The 27420-nt window shown below is 45.4% G+C and overlaps 1 protein-coding gene across 1 annotated transcript; it reads left to right on the top strand.

Annotated features, from left to right (window-relative positions):
* On the top strand, positions 1-27420 carry CLIC4 (chloride intracellular channel 4). Its single transcript, XM_061373606.1, has 6 exons — positions 1-170; positions 16207-16316; positions 20702-20827; positions 21089-21195; positions 22352-22533; positions 23316-27420. Exons 1-6 carry the CDS (start codon positions 99-101, stop codon positions 23478-23480), a joined length of 762 nt encoding a protein of 253 aa, XP_061229590.1. The 5' UTR covers positions 1-98; the 3' UTR covers positions 23481-27420.

Here is a 27420-nt window from a genome sequence, read left to right on the forward strand (position 1 = left end):
CTCCCTGGTCGGGCGCCGGGGCGGGGCGGGCTCAGTCGCGCGCAGGCGGTCGCACGGTGCCGGTGTTGCGGTCCCGGTGGCGGCGGCGGGGCTGGAGCATGGCGCTGTCCGTGCCGGTCAACGGGCTCAAGGAGGGCGACAAGGAGCCCGTCATCGAGCTCTTCGTCAAGGTGAGCCGGCGGGAGGGGGAGAGAAGAAGAGGGAGGGGGGGGTCCCGTCCTCTCCCGCCGTGGCTCCCCTCGCGGCGCGCGCTCCAGGCCGTTGCGCGCCGCCGTTTTCCCGCCCGCGGGCTCCGCGTTCGCGCGGGGGGCTCCGTTTGGACCCCGTTTGCCGCCCGCGGGGCTCTGCTCAGGGCGGCGCCGGGCCCGGCCGTGGGTGCCGCCCCGCCGCGCACAAAAGGGCCTTTGGGCGGGGAGGGGCCGGCAGAGACCGGCGCGGCGCCGGGGCCGGGGCCGGGTGTGCGGGCGGGAGTGAGTGCGAGCCTCGGGCCCGGCCCCTCGGGGAAGTTGCCGGAAGCTTCTTCCCCAGCGCCCACCGGGACCGGGGGCGGGCGCTGAGCGGCCCCCAATGACCCGGCCCAGCCCCGCGCCCGGAGCGAAGCCGCGGGTTCCTGTCCCCCCTCTCCAACCCGTGTGGAGCCCAGCGGGTGAAGGCACCGCCGGGGCTGCTCCCAGGCGGGAAGGACGAGGATGCGTTGCGCTGCCCTGGTCCGGCGCTGATACCGCAGATAGCGTTTGCCGTCTCCACATGATTTGCGTTCACGTAGTGCGGTATGATGCAATGTTTTGCATCCTCCAGGGCTGTAGTGATGCAGCGTCCTGCTTTTACCTCATAGCTAAAGTGTGGGGAGTAAGTGGTGTCAGCCTCTGCTCTCTGTGCTTCAGCTCACTTGGAATAAAGCCTCTAGAAAAGAAGTATTTTACTTCTTCAGATGAAGTTTCTCTCCACTGCAGTGAGAAGATAATGGGAAACCTTCATCTGGGATCTTGGGCATCGCTTAGTGTAACATGATAAACGTGAAAACTTCCAGCAGATTAGGTGGAGCCTTGAAAATAAGTCATTAAGTACAGATTTTATATCTTAAATGGTACTCTAAAAATAGTGAGGTTTTCCCCATTTCAGACCCCTAAGTAGCACTGGGAGGCAGTAATGGGAAAAGCGTTACAGTGGAGGATTCCAGACCTGATTTTACTGTGAATATTTAGGTTCTTGGTGTCACTGTTAGAACTCCCTGGTACAGCAATTAAGTTACACATCACTTGGAATTATTTATAGCAGTACGTCTTCCGTTTGCCAACTTCTCTTCATCTGTCCTGAAGTTTGTTGGCCGATTTTTCTTCTTTTTAAACAAATTAGAGCAGTGATTGATGGCAGGAGGATCTGGGGGGAGAAGCTTCGTTCATCTGTTTAACGAGGGTATTTTATGCATGGAAAAAGGTGTAAAATGAGTAGTGGTTCTGACTAAATCGGTATCGGACCAATAAAGACGTAAGAGGATATGAAAGGGGAGTTTTTCTGTCTCTCTCAATTAAAACTTCTTTACTGGCATGGGTTTAAGGAGGGTGTATTTCAAATTATCACTGTTATAGCATCTCCCTCAAGGAAGCCTTTTCCCAGTGCTAGGAGTGACTGCTGCCAGCTGTGTGCTGCCTGTCTGCAGGCTAGAGTTCAGGTTAAAGAAGCAGTTCTTCTTGTCTGCCTTCGTGATCTTCAGGTAAAGGTCATTTCCCTGTAAAATCCTGCAGAGGAAGAACACTCCCACCCAGCAGACAGACCAGAATAGTTTCATCTGGGTGTTGCTGCCTGTCCCACGCTTTATTGGAGCTGTTCAGTGTTATCAGGACAGGGGTTTTGTCAAGGTCTGCTTTGCTGCCTGTCTCCTTGAGGCGGTCACTTCACAAAGTGCCCACAGGTGCCCACAGAACATGTATGGTTGTTCAGTAGAACTAACAGTGGGTGCTTGAAGAGCAGCAGGTTTTGGCTTAGTGATTTCCCCCCCGTGTAAATGGGAAGCTCAGTGCCTGCTCTTCAGGTGCATGGTTTTACCTAGAAAACATCTGAGGTTTCTCTGTGACAGTATTTCCCCATGCATCCCCATGATCACTTCCCAAAGAGCACATGGGGTCTGGCTTCTCCCTGTGCACTGTTAGTCAGCAAAGCTCTTCACTGAGAGGTAGTGGAAAGGCTTCTTGACCAAAAAAGAGCCCTCTGCCAAGTGCCTGAGGCTGAAGGGTGGTGACTGCATGACCTGTGTGCAAAGGATTGTAGCAGCTAGACCGAGATGAAACAAAGGTATGGGTTAAAGCTTGAGAAACAACAGGAGGAACTGTTTGGCTTCGTGCCCAAAATGTTGGGTTCAGATCTTGTTAAATTGGGATCGGTAACAAAATAGGATGGGCACAGCATGGGGAAGAGTGCACGCGTGGTTGGGTTTCAGCAGTGAATAGCTACCTAGGGCTGTTTGTCACCAGCAGGTTGCTTTGATTTAGTCAAGAGCACAGCGTGTCTTGCTGTAAGTATGATCCTCATAGTCTGTGATAACATACGTGCAGAATCCAGGTACTTGGGTAAGAAAATGCATTGCCATGCTGAAATGGAGGTGAATGCTCTGTTTCCTGGTCTGCTCTAATGAGCAGCTTCAGCAGCTTTCTCACTGCCTTGCTGGTGGGCTGCCTGTGATCTCTTGAGCTAACTGTAAATGCTTTCGAAGCCTTCCCTGTGGGAGCTGATGGGGAGGATCCTTTTTCGTTTGGATGCCTCCTGTGCCCACATGTTTTATTAATGAGGGAGGCTGCTTCCATTGTCTCACAGGGATGTTTTCATGTGCCCTGGTGGCATTTTAGAGTGAAGGCTGCTGTCATGAGCGTGCACGTGGAGGCCTGAGCGTTGTGATCTGAATACACTTCAGCCACTTGCAAGAGCTGCAGTTTAGTTGACTCTGTGTGGATTTTACTGTAGATAAAACGTGTGGTGGACAGACTTGGCCAAATAGAGTCACTCATCTGTGGAAACCACAGGACAGAGCTGAGGAAGCTACTCGTGCAGGTTCTTTAGGACAGCGTACAAAGGAGATGGGGATGGAAGCTGCTGCAAGCTCAGCCTTTGGTTTTAAAGGACAGTCAGGGTTGTGTTGTCCTGATGGTAGCAGGGTGAAGACACAGATATCAACAAGTTAAAGCAAAAAACCCCACAAACAAGAAATCCATAGTTGGAGATCTGCTGGCATGAGACTGGCTATGGGAGATGCTGGTAACCATTGAGGACTCTGCTCTCTCCATATAAGATGGGTATACTTGCAGCTCAGTTAGACCTTGGATTTCTGGCAGCTTCCAGTAATGTCACTGTGAAACTGAGCACCTGTTTTGAAAATCAGCATCCACTTCTGTCTCCCTGTGAGTGGTGCTGTCAGTAGAAAACCCCTGTGACTTCCCATTGAACAGACCCCCTGCTCTGAACGCTCCCAATGGCCATACAGGAGCTTGGCTGCGCTTCTGGCTCTCTGAATTAAACAGACATTTGGCAGGTGAGTTGTGGTGGTCTGGGCTCTGGGGCCGCTTTGTTCAGTTCAGGGTTGGAGGCTGGGTCAGGAGCTGCAGGATGTGTGCTGGGGATCAGCTCAGGGCTGGGTGAGAGGGGTGGGTTGCCTGAATCACACGCGTTCAGGTCTGCTGTTGTTTCACGGTTGACTGTGTCCTTACATCCTTCTGGAGCAGTGTAGCTGCTGTAGGTTGGTTTGTTACAAGCCAACATCTTCTTTTTTCCAGCTACGATATAACTAAAATAAAAAGGAACATCTATGCAGGGAATAACAGGAATAGAGACATGCAGCATTCCTCTCAGAGCAGGCTTATTGCTCAGTAATCCTATTACATCAGTCTCCTCCTTAGGTACCAGGTTTGATGTAATAACCCCAGTACCCGAGAACTTGCTCAGTCTGCCTTTGATGGGTGTTTGGTAGAGACAGCAAACTTCCATGGGTGGCTTGGTTCTTGTGAGCAAACACTGGAGCATTGTAAAGGATCCCTTTATAAACTGAGGCGTAACCGTCTTGTTATATCCTGTGCTCAGCTGTTTAAACCAGGCCTTTTCCTCCTTTGGGCAGCAAACTGTATTCCTTTAAATTCTGCCTGGGAAAGTTCTCGTAGCCAGGAACATCCTTGGCTTTTTGGTTTGAATTTGGTTGCCAGTACAGAAACTGGTGCCCTTGGTATGACGCGGTTTAAAAGGCAGGGATGGCCTCAAGTGCAAATGCACTTTTGCAACCCACTGGAAAGTCAGCTCCTTGGAAAACTCCTGGCAATCATTTTCAAAGGGATTACATAGATGGGTTAGCTTTTTCTTCAGGCAGAAATTGCCTCTGAACGCACCCGAACAGCAATGGTCTTATCCACTGGCATCTGTCCTCCCCTTTCCAATGATTAACACAGAGCTCAGACTGTCAAGAGAACTTGGGGTTTCCTTTGCAGCTGAATTCTGTCTGGCCCAGTGTTCACAGTTGGGAAATGCCTCTGGCTGTGCACTGCAGGCCTGAAGGGGAGAGAGAAGGTGATGCGAGAGGCATATATGGTGGGATGAGCTCTAGGGGCTGGAACCTGTCCAGAGTCAGGGGTAAACGTAGATGGAGGATCTGAACACTCTTGAGTCTTGTTCCTGATGCTCTTGTGTGTCAGACCGTGATGGTGTGCACACAGTAAGGAATTCCCAGAACACATCTCCAAAGTTCTCCTGAAGGAATCTGAAGGGAATGAGACCCCTCCTAGCAGAGGTGTCTCGTCTGTAGGGAAAGATAGCTGCTGGTTGGGAGGTAATGTGTAGACATGGGGAATATTGATGTGAACTGGGTGGAAGGGTCTGGTAATCTTCCAGTGGGCAGCACCGTGGCACTATTAGCTTCCTAAGGAGTTGGTAATCATTACCCTGAGAGCCTGCAGTGACTCAGTCACTGTCTAGTCTTTCACTGGTTGTCCTGACCTAATCTTGTGGAAGGAAACAGTGAGGCAAGGGAGTTCTTCATTTGAAAAGTATGACTGTATCTTACAATGTGAACAGGGTGAGCAGAGACGTTGGTTCTGGAGCTGAGCTTGTGGATGGTTGGTGGCCGTGTTCTCTTGCAACACGGTGTTTGGGAATTCTTTGGACTCCGAGCTAAATAGTAAGCTGTGTACTTTGGAGAATGACTTTTGTACTCTGAGGCTGCAAGTTTGATTTTTCAAGGTGTACATTGGTTAAAAGGGACAGAAAGCCCTGGGCTGTCGTTTTCTCCCCACTATATTCATATTCTCTTTGAAATGAGACATTTGCTGTGACTGACTAACACGGGGCTCACACGCTTTTGTACCAGCCCTACATCAGTTCCAAGTGCTGGCTGGGCTGGACAGACCGTTTAGAAATCCCCAGGAACTGCTTTTGTGCCTGGATAACTGCGCTTGGCATCAGTTGCTTCGTTGTCTGCCTTGGGTTTTTGGATGCTCCTTAATGCCCTGCAGCTGATAGGCCCCTGTGCAGTGTGCAGTTGTGTAGAACCTTGACTGCACAGTGTGGGACAAAGCGAGGTGGCTTTGTCTGCCGGTGGGGACATGGAGCTTCAGCATGGGACATGAGACAACAGCCTTCAGGAGGGTGCTTGGGCTGCAGGCTGACTGCCCATGGAAGAATAACTCGCATGTGTGCTTGTTACCCATCTAATTTGGGTTTTATGTTCACAGCTCTCTGCAAGTAACCCACAACCAACCAGCTTATTGTCCTGGTGAAGTCTGATGGGTTTGTTAGCATGTTCCTCATTTCAGGTACTCACTCTGTGCTCGTTTGGTGTATTAAGAGATGTGAACATTTGAACAGCTAAAATGTCCAAACCCCAAATCATTATGTTGCCTCGACAGGAATTTAAATGGAGCTTTGGCTTCAGGAGCTTCAAATTCTTTATTTAGGATATTCTTTTCCTAAAGAAGATAAGGTTGGTTTTTTTTAACCTTGTTTTGAACTTGTTTTTTCTGTATTTCAGGTCAGATGTTCATTTGTGGCACAATGAGATTTTTAGGGCTCTGAATGCTGTGTTTGTTTATGCTGGGGTGAAAGACATAAGCTAAACCCCCCTTAACTGCAGATGTCTTTGTGTGCAGGTTCTCTGAGAGTTCAGACCTATTCCTTGTATTGTTGGCTAGACAAAGGGCAAGGAACTTTGCACGAGGAAAGGAAATGACTTGGTTCTGTACACTGAATGTCCATATTAGGTATAAACTAAATATAGGAGTGTAATCCAGGAGTGAAGTCATAGCTGTGTATTTTCATGGGAAGAGCTAATGAGATGAGGCAGTGCTACTGGACCAGCCTCAGTTTTTGGCTCTGGTCCCCCATAACTGTTTGGCTGGAGTTTGATGGTCTGGACTTGGGAGAGCTGCTTTTTTAAATAAAGGAAATCGTTTTTTACGTGGTTTTGTCTAAAAATAAAATCAAAGCAAGCAGAAGTATATTTCTGTAGCCTTTCAGAGTGATGCATTAACTGCCGCAGTGAGACGCGCTGTACTGGAGCTGAATGAGATAAGGCAAAATGTCCCAAAGGAGGAAGTTCTACTCTGCATCTGGAGAGCTTGGTTACCATCTCCCAAGGGATGTCGGATTCAGTCATAGGGGGTCTTTTAGCAATGGAGTTGCATGTTGCTTGCATTGGAAGCAGAAGCAGCGGAGTGCAAGCCTTCCTCAGAACCTGTGTTCTCTAGTGCTCTACAATGAAAACTCCAGTGCCATTTTCAGTCTAAAGTAACGTTTTCCCTTGCTAGAGCTCTTGAATGTGCTGATAGTAGGGGATGAAGGTTCAGAGCTGCGGCTCTCTCAGTGAGTTTTGAGGATTGGAGCCATTTCTTTGTCCATTGGCACGTTATTCAGTGACATTGCTGTTTACATTGGAGGCAGTTGGGGTTTTAGCTGGATTCCTGGTTTTATCAGAGTTGGGAAGCTCCCAGGTGATTGCTGTTGGACTGGCACCTTGACATGGCACTCACTTGTGCATCCTGCCCGTGGTGGGGCTCAGCCTCAGCCCAGCCACCTGAGGACCCGGCAGCTGGACAAGGAGCAGTGCCCAGGGTGAGGTTGGAGCAGCTCATCATCACTCCTCTCTGCTAACCTGCCCAGTGTTGCTCAACAAGAAACCTGGAGAGGGGCTTTGGACAAGGGCCTGTAGGGACAGGCCAAGGGGAATGGCTTGAACCTGCCCGAGGGGAGACTGAGCTGAGCTCTTAGGCAGAAGCTCTTCCCTGTGAGGGTGCTGAGGCGCTGGCACAGGGTGCCCAGAGAAGCTGTGGCTGCCCCATCCCTGGCAGTGCTCAAGGCCAGGTTGGACACAGGGGCTTGGAGCAAGCTGCTCCAGTGGAAGGGGTCCCTGCCCATGGCTAGGGTTGGAGCTGGAGGAGCTTTAAGGTCCCTTCCAACACAAACCAGGCTGGGATTCTATGATATTACCCCTGGAAATTAGGTTCTAAGATGCCATAAGCAGGGTTCTTTATGTCCTGCAGAAGGGATGTGTGTTCTGAGGCACTTTTGTTTATTTGATGAACTCCTACACGCTGAGCTGAAAACATTACTTCAACTTCCGAGCCCCAGTGACAAGGTTTGCAGTCCTTTGCTGTGATTTTTATAGATGCTTCATTATTGGGTGGAGGGGAAGGGTTGGAATTAAGTCTGTTGGGCTGTAGCCAAAGCACCCACAGTACTTTAAACATATGTAGTATCTGTTTGGGGAGACAACCATTGCCCTCTACAGTGTCTGTTTCAGGTCCATGAGCAAGTTTCAACCTCTATAAAAGAAACCCTTAGTACTATATAGTTAATTGCCTGCTTACAGTTTCCTGCTAGAATAGTGCAAGAACATGTCAAGCTGTTACCCAGCAAATTTTAGTCAGTTTGGGGCTGTTTGAGGTTTGTTCCCCCCGGATCACTTTGTTAAAGGCATTGCCACTGGTGTAGCAGGGATGGCAGAGAGGAGATGCCAGGCTTCTGCCCTTCCTGAGTAATCTCCTTTTCCTATGTCAGGCTTGGAGGTGGTCCACAATAATCCCCAGTTTTTGTATTCAGGTCATTAAGTTAATTTCTTCACCAGAGCAAATGGTTAGGATTTAATGCACGTTTTGATGCTGACTCTTCATCTGATTCTCCCAAAGGATGAACATGGGGTAATTTCTTTTCTCCAAAGAACTGAAAGCACTTAATTAATTTCTGCTTCAATAGTGAAGTTACTTTAACAGATCATGAAGATCCCATAGCTTTTTCCTGAAGACTTACAGTGAGAATTGGGTAGCAGTGAGCAAGAGTTGCAGGAAGTGCAAGACAAGTCTGTAATGATTTCATTAGGAACAGCATCACAGGGCTTAAAAATAGCATCATCCCCAAATGGTCAGCTGCTGTTAGTCAAATGTCTGACAGTGGTGGCTTATCAGAGCAGTCGTGACAGAAGAGGCTGCTTTAGGGGCTGATGCCCATTCCTTTCCCTGGTGTAACAGCCGCATCTCCGGTCAGTGCAGGGAGTTCAGTTAAGCTGTAAGATTTTTGAGTTTCCAGGAATTGCAGCCAATGTGGAAGTTGGGTTGGTTACAGCCTGCAGAGCAATGGGACAGCTTGTCTGAGGATGCTGGTCCTTGGGGTTTGGTGTCAGTTGGCACATTGATAACACAGACTCGTCATCTCGGGCTCTTTGTATCTGCAGTTAATCCAAGGTGTAAGCACTGGCCTTATGCTTTTTGTTCTGTTTTTCCTATGTTTTACTTCCAGGGTTGGCTGTTCAAGGCAGTGGTGATTACTTGTTCTAGAGAACTAAAACTGAGGGGTGTGTGGTGGTTGTGGTTGGAGAGTTGAAGTCTAACTCGGTTCAGTGTTACCAAACTGTTCAAAGTTCCCTTATAAAGGTGGAATAAAGGGGTTACACTAATGGGTGTAGTTCATACGAAGATACAACTGTGCTATAGGTGCTGCAAGCTTAATTTGGAGCTTTCTAAGGTCAGCTGTATCCAGTCCAGAGATCAGTGTACACTCATTTTAGGTGGCACATGAGGGGCTTGCTTATCTTGTCACTTCCTTTAGGAAAACAAGTTACCTTCTGTGTTTAAAAGCACCCAAAAGGCACTGGGGAAACCTGTGGTAGAGGTTGGTCAATACTGCCATTGGAAGCAGGATCTCATGGGGAAGGCTTAATGTTGTAGGAGGACCCTTCTCAAGCTGTCTGGGGGCTGTAGGCTCATCTCCTGGCCACATAACACAAGGAACAAAGGGAAGTTTGAAGGAAGAGCTGTGGGAGGTGCCAAACTGCTTGCTTTGAGTGATGAGAATGATGTTAGATGTTTTATTTGGAATCTTAACATCATGGAAGTATTGCAGGAGTTACCTTGCTTGTCAGAGATGTTTAATAGTGTGAATAAATCTTCTTAATGGTTGCTGCAAGCTTATTTTGTTCTTGGACTGGATCTTTAGTGACTTTTTAACTTATGTGAGCAGTAAATGAGGAAGATAGATGTGTATTGTAGGTGGTTCCCAGGCCTTTTTCATCCATCCTTCATGTGGATGTGGTGATAACAGCTCTTGCTGGCTGGTTATTTAAAGCAGGCGGATGTTTCTGCGGTGTTTATGGCTTGAACATGCTTGTTGGTGTATTGGGAGAAGGGAACAGACATGCTGGAGGAGTTGTCCAGGGTTGCTCTGGGGTTTGTGCTGGCACTGCTGTTCTGGTGATGTGTTTGACTGATGGAGAGGGCACAGAAAGGGGAGCTGGCCAGTGGCAGCATCCCTTTCATCTTGTCACCCCTCGGATTAAATCTGCCTGAACCAGATTTAGGTACTTGCAGAGTTCAGGGCTCTATTCCAGTTTGCTCCCTGACTTGTTCCTCCCATAAAACCACCACCCAACTCCCTTCTCAAGCTAACACATCTAAAAGGTGAGAATGAATCGAACAGTGTATTGCAGGCAGCACTTTCCCAGTCCAGATCCCTGCAGCTTGCTCCCTTGTCACCCGTTCTCTCCTTTTGAATGATGGCTCATGAATACTTCAGACACTGGAACCCTTTCAGATGTTTTGGCGTGCAGAGTGAATGCTCATGCAGAACATCCCTGCAGCTCATCCATCAGCCTGGACAGGAACCCCGAATGGCTGGGAGAGTGGTACCGTATGGAGCAGCCCTTTGGTGTTACCTCACCTACTGCTAGGGTCCTTTCATGGACATTATTCTTTACAGCTTATTGGAAAATGCTGCTCCACAGACAGCCTGGAATTCTGTTTATTCAGCTTGGCAAGATAAAGGTCTGAGCAGATGCTGTGAGGATTTAGACTGATGTTACCAAGCCGTTTTCAGTATTCATGTGTGGAACATTAAACCACCCTTTTCTGTATTCTTTATTGTTTCATCTCTGGAGTTTGGACTTGCTTCGTGTTTTTTCTCTGTGCTTGTTTACCCTGAACCATTTCTTCTCAAAACAGGCATCCAAGTAGGATTATTATTAATGTCCTCATTTTGAGATGAGTTTGCTGGTCATGAAACATGCAGGAGTGCTTGTACCTGCTGGTTTGAGGTAATGGGTGCGCATTGTGCTGTTTCTGTTTTAGTTAGAACCAAGGTGTTTGAAGATTGCAGAGTTCAAAATCTGCACATAGCAGCCTCCATTGGTTGTCTTTCCCCAGTGTGATTATTTGTTGGAGCACTGATCTTGTAGGCTTTGCAGAGTTCTGATTCAGGAAGTGAGGACTTTGGCTCTGTAATCAGACAGCTCTAGTGGTTGTGCTTGATGAAAGGCATCCTCTAAGATGCTTCTGGAATGAGTTTTTCCCTCTTCATCCAAACTTTATTTTTTCCTGCCTCAGGTAGGTCAAATCTGGGAGAGATTCCCTTGATAGTTTTGGATAAATTAGGAAATGGGCTTCTACTGTTCTGCCCTTGTCTTTAGTCTCATTTACGTAGGCAGAGACTGAGCTCTATTACACTTCTCATCGAATGCACTTTGACTTTGGTATTATTTCTGCAGTCATTTGAGCCAGTTTGGGGAACCTGCAGTGTGCTCCTTTTGCCTGGTTCTTCTTCCAAAGAAGGACTCTGGGACCAGAGATTTCCAGGAGTCTGTTTTACTCTTGAGTAGCTCCCATCTGTACTCCATGATGGGGGCTTTGTGTCCTTTTAAACGTTTCTTTGCTTCCCAGTTTGTTGTGACTTCTTTTCTACCTGGGTAAATACAGACAGGTTCTTGGGAGTTCATTTTTGTGCAGCTATAAAGAATGATTTCACATTTGTTTTCCCTTAACTTATTCAGCTGCTTAAACACATGTATGATCATGTGTCCTCTTACATGTATGATCACTGCCCTCTCTCACATGTATGATCACTGTCCTCTCACATGTATGATCACTGCCCTCTCTCACATGTATGATCACTGTCCTCTCACATGTATGATCACTGTCCTCTCTCACATGTATGGTCACTGTCCTCTCACACGTATGATCACTGTCCTCTCACATGTATGATCACTGTCCTCTCACATGTATGATCACTCTCCTCTCCCATGTATGATCACTGTCCTCTCTCACATGTACGATCACTGTCCTCTCACATGTACGATCACTGTTCTCTCACATGTACGATCACTGCCCTCTCTCACATGTATGATCACTGTCCTCTCACATGTATGATCACTATACTCTTACATGTGCGATCACTGTCCTCTCACATGTATGATCACTGTCCTCTCACATGTATGATCACTATCCTCTCACATGTATGAGCACTGTCCTCTCACATGTATGATCACTCTCCTCTCCCATGTATGATCACTGTCCTCTCTCACATGTACGATCACTGTCCTCTCTCCCATGTATGATCACTGTCCTCTCTCACATGTATGATCACTGTCCTCTCTCACATGTATGATCACTGTCCTCTCACATGTATGATCACTGTCCTCTCTCACACGTATGATCACTGTCCTCTCACACGTATGATCACTGTCCTCTCACACGTATGATCACTGTCCTCTCACATGTATGATCACTGTCCTCTCTCACATGTATGGTCACTGTCCTCTCACATGTATGATCACTGTCCTCTCACATGTACGATCACTGTCCTCTCACATGTACGATCACTGTTCTCTCACATGTACGATCACTGCCCTCTCTCACATGTATGATCACTGTCCTCTCACATGTATGATCACTATACTCTTACATGTGCGATCACTGTCCTCTCACATGTATGATCACTGTCCTCTCACATGTATGATCACTATCCTCTCACATGTATGAGCACTGTCCTCTCACATGTATGATCACTCTCCTCTCCCATGTATGATCACTGTCCTCTCTCACATGTACGATCACTGTCCTCTCTCCCATGTATGATCACTGTCCTCTCTCACATGTATGATCACTGTCCTCTCTCACATGTATGATCACTGTCCTCTCACATGTATGATCACTGTCCTCTCTCACACGTATGATCACTGTCCTCTCACACGTATGATCACTGTCCTCTCACACGTATGATCACTGTCCTCTCACATGTATGATCACTGTCCTCTCTCACATGTATGGTCACTGTCCTCTCACACGTATGGTCACTGTCCTCTCACACGTATGGTCACTGTCCTCTCACACGTATGATCACTGTCCTCTCACACGTATGATCACTGTCCTCTCACATGTATGATCACTGTCCTCTCACATGTATGATCACTGTCCTCTCACATGTATGATCACTGTCCTCTTACATATATGAGCACTGTCCTCTCACATGTATGATCACTGTCCTCTCACACGTATGATCACTGTCCTCTCACACGTATGATCACTGTCCTCTCACACGTATGATCACTGTCCTCTCACACGTATGATCACTGTCCTCTCACATGTATGATCACTGTCCTCTCACATGTATGATCACTGTCCTCTCTCACATGTATGGTCACTGTCCTCTCTCACACGTATGATCACTGTCCTCTCACATTTATGGTCACTGTCCTCTCACATGTATGATCACTGTCCTCTCACATGTATGATCACTGTCCTCTCACATGTATGATCACTGTCCTCTCTCACATGTATGATCACTGTCCTCTCACATTTATGGTCACTGTCCTCTCACATGTATGATCACTTAAATTCTCTGTTTTTTTAAGGGAAAAACAGTCACATTTGAATGCAATCACTGCTTCAGGGGAAGCAGTTTCGGAAAGAATTTGAGATAAAAACTCAAAGCTTCTTGGTATAGAATTAATGCAATTTTGTTGAATTAACAAATAATCTGGGTTTACTCTGGTGGTGATGAGGATTAGACACTGAAGACCTGAATATTATGGCCTGAATTCAAAGATAAGGCAGAGAGGTTTCTGGCTGCTAGGAGTGGACCTAAGCAACAGTCATTCCATGATTAACCCCGGCATGACTCGTCATGGAGTATTTCAGGGTGGTCTTGAAGTATTTAAAGGTTTACAGCTCTATTCCAGTGCAGGAAACCAGAGTCAGAACTGACTCAGAGACACATCAACCGAAGTCATCTCCCTCTGAACAAGATCCTTATGTGATGGAAGAGGAGCCACATGAGCACCACCAGCACGGTGTTGCCCTTGATGACTGGTTCTAACAGCTGTAGCTCTGAGTGCATCACATACAAGGAGATAGAAAATGGGCCTCTCGGGCAAACAGTTGCATAGCAGAATTCCTGGGCTCCAGAGCACTGAAGCCAAAAGTTTCTTGGCATTCTGACTGCATTCCTTCTCCAGTATGTGCTCAGAATAACTTGGGACTTTCTGGAGCAGAACTGGGACAAACGTTTGAATGTAGACGTGAAAGCCTGTGCTCAGTTTAGCTGTTCAGCTGCAGCTTTGGACGTGCATTAGGTTTTGTTCAAAGTGCTGTATGTTAGTGGGCTGTAACACTTTCCTCTGGTTCAGATAATGCCCAAAGCCTGGCTTGCTTAAACAAAAGCAGATGCTGTTCGTTGTTTGCTCATCTTGATCTTACACTTGTGTTAGAAGAGAAGCAACGTTTTGGTGCAAGTTGGCATTACAGTGTGAGTGCATTTGGCCTTTTTTGGTCCTCACTGGTCGCTTTGGTTTTGGCTTTGGAAAATGGACCTTAATGGAAGCCACGGTTCAGTGCTGTGCTTTAAATTTTAAGCAGCTTTTTGTTCTAACTTCCGAGCTGTTGTGGCAGCAGAGCAGTTCCAAAGTCTGTTTGATATAAAAATGTTTAACATCCCTGTCATTGACATGAGTTGTTTTTCCTGTGCCCTTGACCCTTGTTTTGCTGATGTTGCTGCTCGTTCTGATCACACTGACAGGTCGCAAAGCCCGGGCAGCCAAAGACTTGGTTGCTGTTGTAACTAACTCCTGAGTTTAGGACAAACCCTGCAGTTTTCTAACAGGGAATCTTCCTATTTGTTCCTATTTTGTGCACGGAGGAACCATTTCACTTTTGCATCTGTTGTGGCACTGAAGCTGTTTCAGTAGCTGTTGAAGTTGCCATAAAACTTGAAGACTGAGACAAGTTCTGAATCAAAGAACTGCTTCTGCTTCGAGGCGTGAATTAGCCTGGGCAGGACAAAAATAGATTTTCCTTAGATGGGATGAAGTGTTGTCTTTTCCAGTATTGTTTTACAGAGGTAGATAAGTGTAAATCTACACTGGCATAATTTACCAGTGTAAACACAGTAATATGACTATAGGCTCATATTCAGAGATAGGCACAGCTATCTGGAAGGATGGCATTGCAGTTAAATATTAACAGCCATAAAAGCATACAGTTACTGGAAGTGGACTGCAGAGGGAAGTCTTTGTGTAAGCATTTTGTGAGGTAGGAACATGATGCTCCATGTAGTAGGTAGAATCCTTACAGCAGTTAATGTGCTCAGTCCTTGTGTACAGCCCTTCCACTTGGGTAGCTCTGCTTCTGAATGCCTTGTGCTTATGAACATAGCTGGTTTCTGTCATTTCTGAGGGGTTCGGCCAGCATATCCTACAGTAGGTTTTAAAATGGCCTAGGGAGCTGCTAAAGAATGAAAGAATTACCCAGGGTTTGATAATTGTACTCAATAAAGTAATACTACTAAGCAAAGTCTTTTGAAACTGGTCTAATATGAAGTAAGAGTGAGCATAGTGACATGTGTGGCTGTTTTAACTACCGAGTCAGTCTTCTTTTCAGAGGATTGGATTTTAGAACAAGATTCAAGGTTTCCATGCCTAATTCTAGCCCACTAAAAACTAAAATTTTCCAACTCATCAATATATACTTCATTGTCAGAGCAATCATGAGATGCATGCCATCACTGGCTGCCCTGGAGTGGCTTACTGTTGCTCTGTAATGGACCTTTGTTGTGGTAGGACAAAGACTTATTGATCTATTGCCTATAAAAAGTGGCTTTGGAATATTACTTTATTGTCAGTGAAGTCTCTATGTACTTATAGTTATGTCTTTCCTTACAACACCTGCAGTACAATAAAGATCCATAGTTCCTGGTTGCAGTTGGCTCGCTGTAGCATCGCACAATGAGGGTATAAGCAATGAACTGGAAGATGACTTCAGTTGATTAGCTATGGCTTGTAGAAGAAGGAAAATATAATAATAAGCAACAAAGAACAATGCAGACATTGGAAAACTGCCATCAGAAGGTGTGGCTGCTCAGGCTGGTGTCATTAGCTGCTCTTTCTGGACTCTTGAGAGCAGTTGGATCATCCTCAGTGTGAAAGATAACTTATTTTGTTGCCTGAGGACTTGTTTTGGTAGATTGTGTGAGCAGCTGCTAGAGGCCACGACAAGTGAATCAGTTAGTTGACTTCAGAACTGTGCTGATTTCACTGTTAGAAAACCCTCCTTATGTCTGCAGCAAAAAGTCATTGGAGGTACAAGTATTTAAGGAAAAAACCCAAACCACCCCCCTCAAAACACCGCCAAAAGGATGCAGAAATATTCTGGGGATGCTCATTTTTGTGCATTATATGGAGAAACCTTGAGGGTATCTGGTCCAGGTGCATCAGCAAAGGAGTGCTTCTGCAAAGTGATGCTATGTTTGACTGAGCTTGTTAGGTCTTTGGAAGAGTTAGCGATGCAAAGACTGTGCAGGCAGTAAACTCCCTGGCTTGTTACTTGTTACTTCAGCCTGTCTTCATTAGAGGTTTCAGTAATTGGAAGCATGTGTAGATGACCCACTCCTACCTTCTAATGAATTATTTGTTCCCTTCTGCAGGCTGGCAGCGATGGAGAGAGCATAGGAAACTGCCCCTTTTCCCAGAGGCTGTTCATGATCCTTTGGCTGAAGGGAGTGGTGTTCAGCGTCACGACAGTTGACCTGAAGAGGTAAGAACCCTTGGTTTATTTGACAGGCAAGAGCGCGGTGTGCTTGGTGTAGTAAATGTTTGTTTGTGGCTTCTAACTCTTGCATGGCTTATTTTTGGGGAGTAAAAAGAAAATCTGGCTTCTTGAACACCAAGAGGCAACCTCATTGCTAATGGTGCATGCAGGTGGTCGGTTGTTTCTGTAATCAAGGTTGTATCTGTAACCAAGAGAACGGGTCTGATTAAATTCTCTTGTTTGCTATGATGCTCTTGGGTGAAACTAACAGACATGAAGTCTCTGAGAGCAGAATCCTGTTGACTTTGCACTTAGATCCTGCAAGTGAAGACTGCTGAATGGTATTTGAGATCAACCAGTCTTGGATGAAACCTCCAATGATTCTATGATAACTGCCACCAGTAATGTGCAGCCTGCTCCCCTCTTTAAAGGTTTTAAAATAATACTGCTTAGTATGCAGTAAGAACAACCAAAACATGAAAATATCCATCCAGGAGGTAAATATGAGCGAAATAAAGTGAAGCGGACTGTCAAACATTCTGCTTTTGCATAGTATAGTCAGATATGTCCTGATGCTGTGTGGCACCTACACTGCAACTTCTCCGTCAAAGAAATGAATGCCTTGGTGGCTGAGAAGGGGGAAATGTGAATCCAGGAGTGTTCATTCCCTGAGGTTGGGTGCGTTTTTATTAGTGGTGTTAAAATGCTCAATTCAGCAGGGGCCTTGTGTTTGGTTTTGGTGTGAAGTCCTGTTTTCGGAGCACTAATGGCACGTTAGTCATGGAACTCTGTGGAGAGAGGTGGGAATGCCACTGCTCACAAACCTTATTTCCAGAAAGCAAGCCAATGGCAATACTCCCAGCGGATCAAGTGTAATAGGTGTCAGGAGGAAATCACCCTGCCTGGGCTTAACCTCTCATCACTTGAAGGAGGAGACTTGTTTTGATGTTTTTAAATCGCTGAAGTTGCTGTCTCAGTGCTGGTCACCAGTGTCAAGTGTTTCCATGTGTAGTAAGGCTGAGACCACTTGGAAGGGGAGGAAACAGCTTTTGTTAACTGTGTGCAGCACAGAGATCTTCTCTGGCCAGTGTGGGATTTTACTGCAAATACAACAGTTGCTGCCAGCACACATAAACCAGCTGTGTCACATCTTCCATTCAGCACTGCCTGTGGTTTGGGGAAGCCTCTGGAGTAGAACCAGTGCTTGGGTTCTGCTTGGAGCTTGGGCTTCCTTATAATGGTGGTGTTATTTAACCAGCTGCAGTTATTGGGGTGGGGGGTGTGTGACAAGGTTGAAAGAGATATTTTATACTTGGGAGCATTTTTACTGCTGAAACAGTTTGAGAGATACCATTAAAATGCCAAAGATGCCCGATAGACTTGCCTTTATTTGTGACCCTTTGGCAACCTGGAGTTAAGTTGGATGGGGGAATGGGATGTAAAACATAACTTTTTAGAATATGAATCGATTGCAGATGCTTAAAATCATCTTTTCTTACAGAAGGAAAGCTTTTCCCACTCCCTTTTTTTTATACTGGAGAGGGGAAAACACAAAATAAGTACAAAATAAGTGCTAAATGTTGCCCTAATACTTCTAATGCTGTCACAAGAAACTGCTGTTACATCATTCAAGCCAATCACCCCCTCTTCTTTTTGTTCCTGATACAGACACAGACTTGTTGAGGAAAGGATAGTCATGGATGTAAGCAGCTGAATTAATTTCACTTGCAAACCATGCTTTTGCCTTCCAGCCCAACTTGTGCCCAACAGTGAGGCAAGCTCTGTCTTTTGTGAGGCTTAAAAGGTCCCGGTTGGGTACAAAAGTTCACAAGTAACTTGGACACAGGAAAAACCGAGTGTGATCCTGCTGACTGTGGTGTGTATTTTTCCTTCCATGGCTGCCTCAGACATCATGCTGTGCTAACAGAAGAACCTTTTGCAGTTCTCAGTTCCACTCCCAAGACCCAAAAATATGCGCATAGGCAAAGGCAGTGGGATGTGCCACCCTTCCAGAGGAATGGTGTGTTTCTTCCTCTGGGTCAGTCACACAGAGGCTTTATTCTTTCCCTTTCCAGAAGCAGCGTTTCAATGCTCAGAGACTGGACTTGTTCAGTGACTCGAGCAGGGCTGCAGTACATAAACCATTTGTTGGGCTTGTAGCAACCTTCAGAGCCAGCTTGTGTTCAGTTATGTTTTGAAATCCCATTTTAAACATCTTGGTGGTGTGGTTTTACAGTTATGTTGACGGACAAAGATTAAGAGATTAGTCAGTATTGCAGCCTGCCCAGAGGTGAATGCAGCTTCAGCAGTGTAAGATGCTGCCTGGGAACTGGAGACAGGGTTCATTGCTGGCATCTGTTTCCACATTACACGTGTGGCAGTACTTGTGTGATGTAAATCACGGTAGAGCACATTGCATTTGGGGCTGGCTTTTGTCTGATCATCAAGAAATGATTTGCATGCTGACTGCTCTTCTGGTTTGTGGCAAAGCCATGGAATGCTCATACCTTACCACTGGTGCTAAAGAGCCTGTCCACTTCATTAGCTGGTGATAGCCAGGTATTGATTACATGGCCCTACATCATGACATGATCACATGCCCTGGTAACCTGTGGGGCAGGTCCCAGCTGTGTGGAGCTGTTTGCAGTGCTGGTTAGGGGAGTCTGGGGGGTTTGGTTGGTGGGGTTTTTGTTTTGCCTTTTAAAAAAGGTGTCCAGGTTTACCCCTGGATTAAAATCAGTATTTTTAATTGCCTCCTTGTTCGGCTCTTAAGGGAAGTTGTGCTCTTAGACTTACAAGGACACCCCTGTGTACTGGTGGTGCTCTAAGGGCTGTGGCTTGTATGTGGTAAACCAGGGTTTGCTGATGGCAAGAGCAGGAACTGGAAGTCAAACCCTCTATTACATTTGAGCTTCAGCTGTGGGGTGTCCCTGTGCTTTCAGGTGGCCAGACTGGCCTGGCAGGAGGGGTTAAGAAGATGCTCTGGGATCCTTGCGATGCGCTCTGGTTCTTTGGGTCGTTCATGAGACCAGTTTGTTTCTGAAATGAAGCCTTTCCTTTGACAGTGTCACTGCGGGTCCGGTGGGGCCGCCTCTGTTTGCTTTGAACATAACATTCCTTCTGAGGAATTTTATCTAGCCAACAGAGACATTGGAAGGGAGCCACGATGACTTCCTGTCATTGTTGTGGGTTGCAGAGCTGTATTTAAATGAAGTGTAAAACTACTTAGAGCATTAACTGATGACAGGCTTTTAAATCTAAAGGTAAGAGGGCAATGGCAACTATGAGTGAGAAATAACTTCCTGGGAGCTTCAAAATGGTTAAATTCTTGTATTCACGAGACTTGTGTCACCTGGCTAAAGCAGAGGGTTTACTGTTGAGTGTGAAAATCAGTTCTCTTACTGTTTCACATACACTGCTCCTCAGTGTGCTTTGGCACTACAAGCTGTTGCTGTTTGCCTGCTTAAAGGCTCAGCAGTGGGCAGGAGGTGAATTCTGGATGGGGATCCTGGGTTTGTAAGGAATTGAGAGCAGCATTTCTAGAGGATAAACCCATAAACTGCTTGGTTAGAGTCTGAGCGCTCTCCCTGCAAGTGCTGCTTCCTCATGCTAACAGAGTGACTGTGTCTGTGGCTGTTACTGGTCTGGTTTCTCTGCCCAGTACAGCCAGGAGGGTTTCATGAACTGGAGGTCCAGTATCCACTAAACCCTGTTGCTGGGTGCCTGGTGCTGCCTCGGAAGCGTGGCCACATCGTACAAAGAACAACCCCAGTTCAAGGGTTATGGTCTGGTTTGGATTCGTTCAAACAGTAACAAAGGGGCAACTTTCTCTTGGCAAACTTCCTGCTAGATCAGGAAGCTCCAGGGATCGTTTTTAAATGTGATGTTTAAGCATCTGTCAGCTTGTCTAGGGAACCAGATTTTGTGTGCACATAGTAAATGGTTTACACTTACTGCTCTGTATCACACTTGCTTCTTTCCAGCAAAGCTCTGTGTAGAGGGGGAGGATTATCACTGATCACAGATTATGCTATATATAAACTGTACTGCAGATCTTGGGAAAGAGAGAGCGTGTTGGTGTGCTGGGTGTATATATATCCCCCTGCTAGACAATGTTTTATCAACTTGAGAAAAAACATAGCCAGAGGTAGGAGGAAGCAGTTGGTCTTAAGCATCTGAAATGAATTGGTATCAAGTGTATATTCAACATGCTGATCAAGCTGTAAACTTGCTTTTATAAAAGAAAACTGGTGATACGTGTGTGTATGTGTATATATATGTATGTATATGTATATAACTACAAGGATGTGCAAACCTCAGGCGGTGCTTTTGTGACTGTAGCAATGGAAGCTGGTCACCCGTGCTTACTCGTGCCTTGTGTTTCACCCCAGGAAACCAGCAGACCTTCAAAACCTGGCTCCAGGCACTCATCCGCCCTTCATCACTTATAATGGTGAAGTGAAAACGGATGTGAATAAGATTGAGGAGTTCCTGGAAGATGTTTTGGCTCCACCCAAGTAAGTGTTAAATGATAGTTTGTCCCCTTAGAGTAGAGGGAGTGTTCTCAAAGGGGTTTTCTGCACGAGTTGCGGTGTTCTTCATCATCAGTAAACTGAAGACAGACACTGCAAGCAGCTCAGAGTTCTTGCTTGTCAAATCTTTCCTCCCTTCATTTCCCTCATCTTTACGTTAAAAACAGTTTTCTTTTGCTGGTTAATACATGATGAGCATCATTCTGCTAGGAACAATGTGCTGGAGATCTTCTTTCTACTTTTTAGGTACCTAAAACTTTCACCAAAGCATCCAGAATCCAACACTGCTGGAATGGATATATTTGCCAAATTTTCTGCCTTTATAAAGAATTCCAGACCAGAAGCTAACGAAGGTAGGTTTGGGCAGGTAACTGCACCCCTTGGGTTTTCCAGCGCAGCTTTGCTGTCAAGTGTCTCAATGACAAATCTTCCATCATGTTGAGGGGCACTCTGATCAAACCTGTGGTTTAATGCTCAGAGACAAGGATTTCAACACTTCCAAAGAGAACTTATTCAGGCTGTGTCCAGCCACAATTCCAGCAGGGTGTGAATGGTTTGTCAATGTCCTGGCACTGCAGCTTCCCTACGCAACAGCCACTCAAACCTCTTGAACTAAGTAGAAGTGATTTTAACACCCAGAACCGAATTCCATGCCGAGTTTGCATCATGCTGCCATGGTGGTGGTGTTGCCAAGCCTTTGCTGTGAGCCCTTTCCACACCCTTGGGTGTTTGAGGGTTCCCATTCAGAGTTCTGAGTTCATGCTGCTTTATTCAAAGGGTTAAGACCTTTCTGCGTGGAGAGAACATAGATGGAAGGACAGAGATCAATAACAGCAAAAGAATGCACAATTAGACCTTTAATAGTTTAGTACAAATCTTTTGACCTCAATGTAGGTGGAGGGTAGAGAGTCAGGGAATGGGAATGCTCTTTTGCTGTGCTTCGGATGGAGAGACGTTTGTGACCAGCTGAGTAGTTTTGATTCCATGGGGTGTGCTGCCCTCTGGTGCTGGATTCCACACAGCTCCTCGGCAGCCTGCGTCTGCTCCGAGCTGGTGGGGGAGCATGAGGCATTAAACAGATTATGTGCAAATGAATATAAACCCTAGCAGAGCTTAATTCTGATTAGCTTAAGCCACTTAGGACTAGTCTTAAGAAACTGCCATAAGCCACTTTTTAAACCAAAAATAAACACTTGTGGACAGTTGTATTTTCAGTTGGTGCAAGCTCGTGTATAAACCAGCGTCTAAATAACGTGCAGCAAAGTGATATTTCAAGGGATTTAGTTCAGTTTGGGTGTCACTGGTGAGCACAAAGGCAGCTCCAGCAGCAGTGCTGCCACAAAAACTGCACACGGGTTGAAAACCTTTCCATGTGTCTGCTGGGTCATGCAGTGGTTGAGGTTTGGGTTTCAGATCTGCTGCTAATATCAAGATTCTAAATTACAGTTGGCTTTGACATTTATGGTTTGGTTTTCTTTCTTGTTTTAAAAACTGTTCCTTCCTCTGTAGCCTTAGAACGTGGCCTCCTGAAAACCCTCCAGAAACTGGACGAGTATCTGAACTCTCCTCTTCCCGATGAGATAGATGAAAACAGCATGGAGGATATAACAGTTTCTACCCGCAAGTTCTTGGATGGCAATGAGATGACGCTAGCAGACTGCAACCTGCTACCCAAGCTGCACATTGTCAAGGTAAGTGCTTTATATGTTGTTATGTGACAATGAAGGACAAAATGCTGATGTTTATGACATTCTTGAGTCTAATTTCAGCTCTTTGTAAGCTCCTGTATAAGTTTAACTACAGCATTAACAGTGGGTGAAATTGCACAAGATTTGGGTAATTCACAAGGGCTTCAGGGGTAGAGCAGGTGAATCCAGTGGAGGTGTGAACCAGTCATCAGATGGTGATAGACACAAGCCAAAACCTGTTTTACTGCACTGACCAGTGTGGTCGCAGAGGTTGCAGCATGTAGAAGAAAGAGGCAGAAGAGGGAAGGTGAATGTTACGTTAATGATTGAAGTGGACATCTTCTCCTGTCTGTAGAGAAAACTGCTCTATTAACAGCAAAGTAAAGGGCACAGTGTGAAATACAAGGAATGTATGTAAAAAAAGGAAGTTGGAAGTCTAGAAAGAGGAAGCTGAGGTTAACTGCAGGAGGGAAGATGTGCCTGTGCAATCCAGATTGGCATTCCTTTCACCGTCTCCAGTGATCCTTGTCAGCTCTGTACTGCAGATGGAGCCACAGATTAAGTTTTTGCCTGGGTGCAGCAGTGTTTCCTTTGGGGAAAACAGGGATAGGAATGAAGGGAGGCAGGGTGCTGCCAGGTCCAGGCCTCTCCCAGAGGAACGTGTTCTCCTGACTAGAAGTGACTATGTACTGTGTTGAAGGACAGCTTAATGGGCGATTGACAAGGGATGGACAAGTGGTTGAAGACGAAGGATGTAAATTCATAATCTAATTCTTTTGTTCTAGGTGGTGGCCAAAAAATACCGCAACTTTGAGATTCCCAAGGAAATGACAGGGATTTGGAGATACCTGACAAATGCTTACAGCAGGGATGAATTCACCAATACCTGTCCTGGAGACAAAGAAATTGAAATAGCTTACAGTGATGTAGCCAAGAGACTCACCAAGTAAACAGCACTTGCAAAAAGAGATGACTTCTTGCATATTCCATAACAAGGCTTCTAACAGACTGCTCTTTTCGTATAAGATAGCAATTTTTTTTGCATGAACTTGCAGTTATTCAAAGTTATGGTGGATAGACCAGGTACAGTAATTACCTAAAGTTTGCAGACTTAATTATAGGCTTGTTTTTCCTTACCTCCTTTCACAGCACGTATGAATATCATTAATGCAGTTATGTTAATATTGCACGGGGGTGATTCTAGGTTCTTCACTATGAAGGGTTCTCTTGCCCCTACTGCTTTCCTTTGCAAACATTTGGTCCCTGTCTACGAATTGGTTTAGGAATCTGTCTGGCTATATGGTACAAGGAATATTTATGTATTTTGGAGTTTATTGCTTTTCCAGAAGATCTACACACAATTGTCATATCTGACATGTTGAACTGTACCTGCTTGTCTATCTGTTTTACACAGAGGAGGGAACTTACTGCCCAAAAGAGCCATTTGCAGAATATTTGGCAATGCTTTTTAACAAAGAAGAAAGTACTCTTGGATTTGAAATCTCAGCAGTGGTTGAAGATAAGCTCAAGTGAGCAACTCAGATTTGAATGACTTCAAGCACGAGGGAAGTTTGAACCTAGGCTGAGTGCTGTTGCAGGAAGCTCACGGTTCAGAGTTATTTAGTTGTGTCTTCAAGAGCTCAATGACATTAAAAAACCAAACCAAAAACTTCATTTGTTTTAAAGTTGGCAACTTATGCTTGTCTGGAAGAATCTGTTCCCCTTAAAACTGCAAGTGGCTTTCTTTTGGGTAGTTAAGGGCCTTCATTTTGTATAGGTTTTTCTGGTGATATTTACTTACAAAATCTGTGCTGTGTAACCCAAGTACCTGTAAAAGTTAGTGTTAGTTGGAAATAGCTGCTGTCTGCGGTGAATAGCAGTGCAATGATTAGTGATGGAGACTGAACACTGACAGCCACTAAAGTGGGGTCTCGGGGAGCTTTGTAAAGCTGTTTCTTCCCTTGAAGAAAGCTGAAGTGACCTTTAAAGATAACATTTGCCTTAAATTCTAGTATGCATTTTTTTCCTGAAAGGAAGTCCATTAATTACTCTTGTAAAGCAATGGTGCGTGGAATCCCGTCCTCTCCGTGGAATCTCTCCTGATTGCTGGTCTGTGCACCTGGACTGCAATTCTGTGTGGTCATAATCATTGCACTACTATAACAGAAGCTTTTTACAGCAACACTGAGGAATAGCACTACAAGTTTTTTAAACACAGTTTTCAAATCTTTCTAAAGCAGGGAGGAGTTTTCTTGTTTAGAATTGATGATTTTGATGCATGGATTAAACTGCTAGGTTATTTTTAAAAGACCATCATAAACAGCTCCAAAGAACACTAGACTTATATGCCTATTTTTTTGTAAAGATACTTTTGTATTTAACTGATTTTAGAAGCTGGAAAGTGCTATTCCTGGTAGGTTGTCATTGGAATATTTAACATTCTGCAATAACATGGAAATGCTCACATAAACACTTTTATACACTAATTTTTTTGGTAAGCACTGGCTTTATGAAAACCAGCCTGACTTTTCTAAGCGTCCTGCTTTTGCTACTTTATATACCCATGAAGTTAGTTTGTTGTAGAAGAGGTAGAGTACAAGATCCATATTTGTATACATGGCTTGTGGTGCCTTGTCTCGCCTTCCTAGAGCTAGAGTTCCTATATAAAGGCAGTTAGCAGTTCTGTTACGTGTCTTTTGAAGATGACCATAGATACACTTAGACCCTCTTAGGATTTATTACAGGGGTGTTTAGGCACAGGAAGACAATTCTGCAGAGTGACCACTGTAGCCTTTTAATGATTACTGTGTTCTAACGTCACGTTCTCATCCTGAATAAACGTTCTCAGCCATAATAATCCTCTGTAGGGGTTCAGTCTTTGCTACAATGTGACATCTAGAAAAGGGAATTACTTCCTTATTTGCTAAATAACATTTTAAATGACACATTAGGATAAAAAAACCCCAACCCAACTCAGCCCTCATTGGTTCGGTGCTCTTTGCCATCATCCGGTTAACCTTTAAAACCAAGAGCATAGGAAGCAATGTGATTGTGGCATATCCTTGTGAAGTTTTAAACTCTAAATCCTACATCAGGATGGCCCTTGGAAGCTGTCCAAGGCTGTAGGGATTGGGCCTTCCTCCTTTTAAAAGCAAAGTAGCCCTTGTGTGCACACTGCAGACACCAGGCGTTTTGTGTGCGAGCATGAAACGCTTCCATGCGTGTTGTGGTGCTCACACTGCCCGTGTGTCAATGCAGGCACTTCCCTTGTTAAATACCAGGCTTGTTGTCTCTTATAGATAATATATTCTCTCTACTTTTGTAGGCAATCTTCAAACAATTGTAATACGTTCTATTCGGCATGAAGTACTTTAATGATTGTGTCTGAAAGCTTGTAAACAAAGTTAAAGCTCTCGCTGTAACTAATGTATTTCTTATCTCAGTACAATGGAGTACTGAGGGCCTTTCCCTTGTAGGTGGAATTCAAATGAGGACCAGGTTCATGATTGAGGCAGTTACCACATGAGAGCTCTTAACTGTCCTGCGTGCAAGGGGTCGGTCCCTTGTAGCTTCCTCCTGCAGTTGTGTGTGTTGTGGCAGGGGATGCCCAGCCTCTTGCTAGCTTCAGCAGGGGCCAGGGCTCCCCAGCGAGCAGCTCCCACCTCTGTAGGTGATCCCCGAAGGAGCAGAGTGTAGCTGGGGTGGTGTGGCACAGGCTCAGCGTCTGGTGTGGGCAGAGCACTTTCATCTGGCCCCAATCACCAGCGCTATGTTAATTAAAAAAGCCCTTTCATAACTATGTAAATTCTTGACTTCTGTCAACTTGTTTACAATCTGATCTTTAAATGCATTTTTAATTTCATCAAACAGCAATTAATCTACCCCCTGTTTAAATTTAAAATGATGCTTCTAGCCCCTTCTGCAATTTAAAAACAGCAGTTACCCTTTCAAGTAGGCATTCCAGTTTGCAAGTTGGCTGCATGTATTAGCATGCTGAATAACTTACTTTATTCTCAAGCTGAAATATGCTGAAATTCCCATTAAAACAGGTGACTTGTGTATTTCCTGAACATAAAGGGAAAATCCATCATCGTCACCCTGGTTTTGTGTGGGAGAACAGATTATAGTATATGCATGGGGTTGTTTTAATTCCTAACAAAGCATCCCATCTTGACGAGGTTGCTTCTGTGTAGGAGCTGCCTGTGAACTCCTGAAGCCATTTCATGCACTCCAAAGCTCTTCTGTGCTTCTGCTGTTGGCTGCTGTCTGTAAGTGTCCCTCAGACAGTCACAGCCTCGCTCCTACCTTTGCATTTTCCCATCAAATTGGTGTTTTTTCCGCAAGGGGCATGTCCTGACCGATTGAGAGTTGCTGCAGCTCCATGATAAGAAGCGAGATGTAATCAAGTTCTTATGCTAAAGTAGCAAATTAGCATTTGGTATCAAAGGAGCACAGACATGAATAAATTGAAGATGCTTGAGCCAAACCCACTGATGCCTATCTTGGTGTAGAACAAAAAGTGGCTAAGTACAGTCAACTTCTCTTTACTCTTTGCCACTCAGAGCACTATCTGAACACATCAATTAATATTTTCAGAAGAAGGCTTTATCCCAAGTGAAAACTATTTCATCTGCCTCAGAAGCTGTGCCACCAGCTATTACATTTTGTTTCTGGAGGGGATGGGGGCTGGGAGAGCAGGGGAGCAGAACAGGCTATCGAGGCTCCTGAGGCAGGACAGCAGCGTTGGAGCGTTGTTTGCAGAAATACTTGAAGAGTTGATACACTTTGTTGTAGTTTGCTTTTGTCTTTCACTCTCTGGAACATCTTTTACAGATATACCAGTATCCTGCTGGCAGCTATTGTTAAATAAAATTATATTTTCACTACCAA

Source organism: Neopsephotus bourkii, unplaced genomic scaffold (assembly GCF_033783945.1).
Source record: "Neopsephotus bourkii isolate Nb327-2 ecotype Australia unplaced genomic scaffold, CSIRO-AGI_Nbou_v1 NB_1632, whole genome shotgun sequence".
Classification (NCBI taxonomy): domain Eukaryota; kingdom Metazoa; phylum Chordata; class Aves; order Psittaciformes; family Psittacidae; genus Neopsephotus; species Neopsephotus bourkii.

Bases quoted from the DNA above. Each gene is read 5' to 3' on its own strand.
- CLIC4 (XM_061373606.1), top strand. From the start codon at position 99: ATGGCGCTGTCCGTGCCGGTCAACGGGCTCAAGGAGGGCGACAAGGAG. The intron at 171-16,206 runs GTGAGCCGGCGG...TCCCTTCTGCAG, and splicing joins TCATCGAGCTCTTCGTCAAG to GCTGGCAGCGATGGAGAGAG. The intron at 22,534-23,315 runs GTAAGTGCTTTA...CTTTTGTTCTAG, and splicing joins CCAAGCTGCACATTGTCAAG to GTGGTGGCCAAAAAATACCG.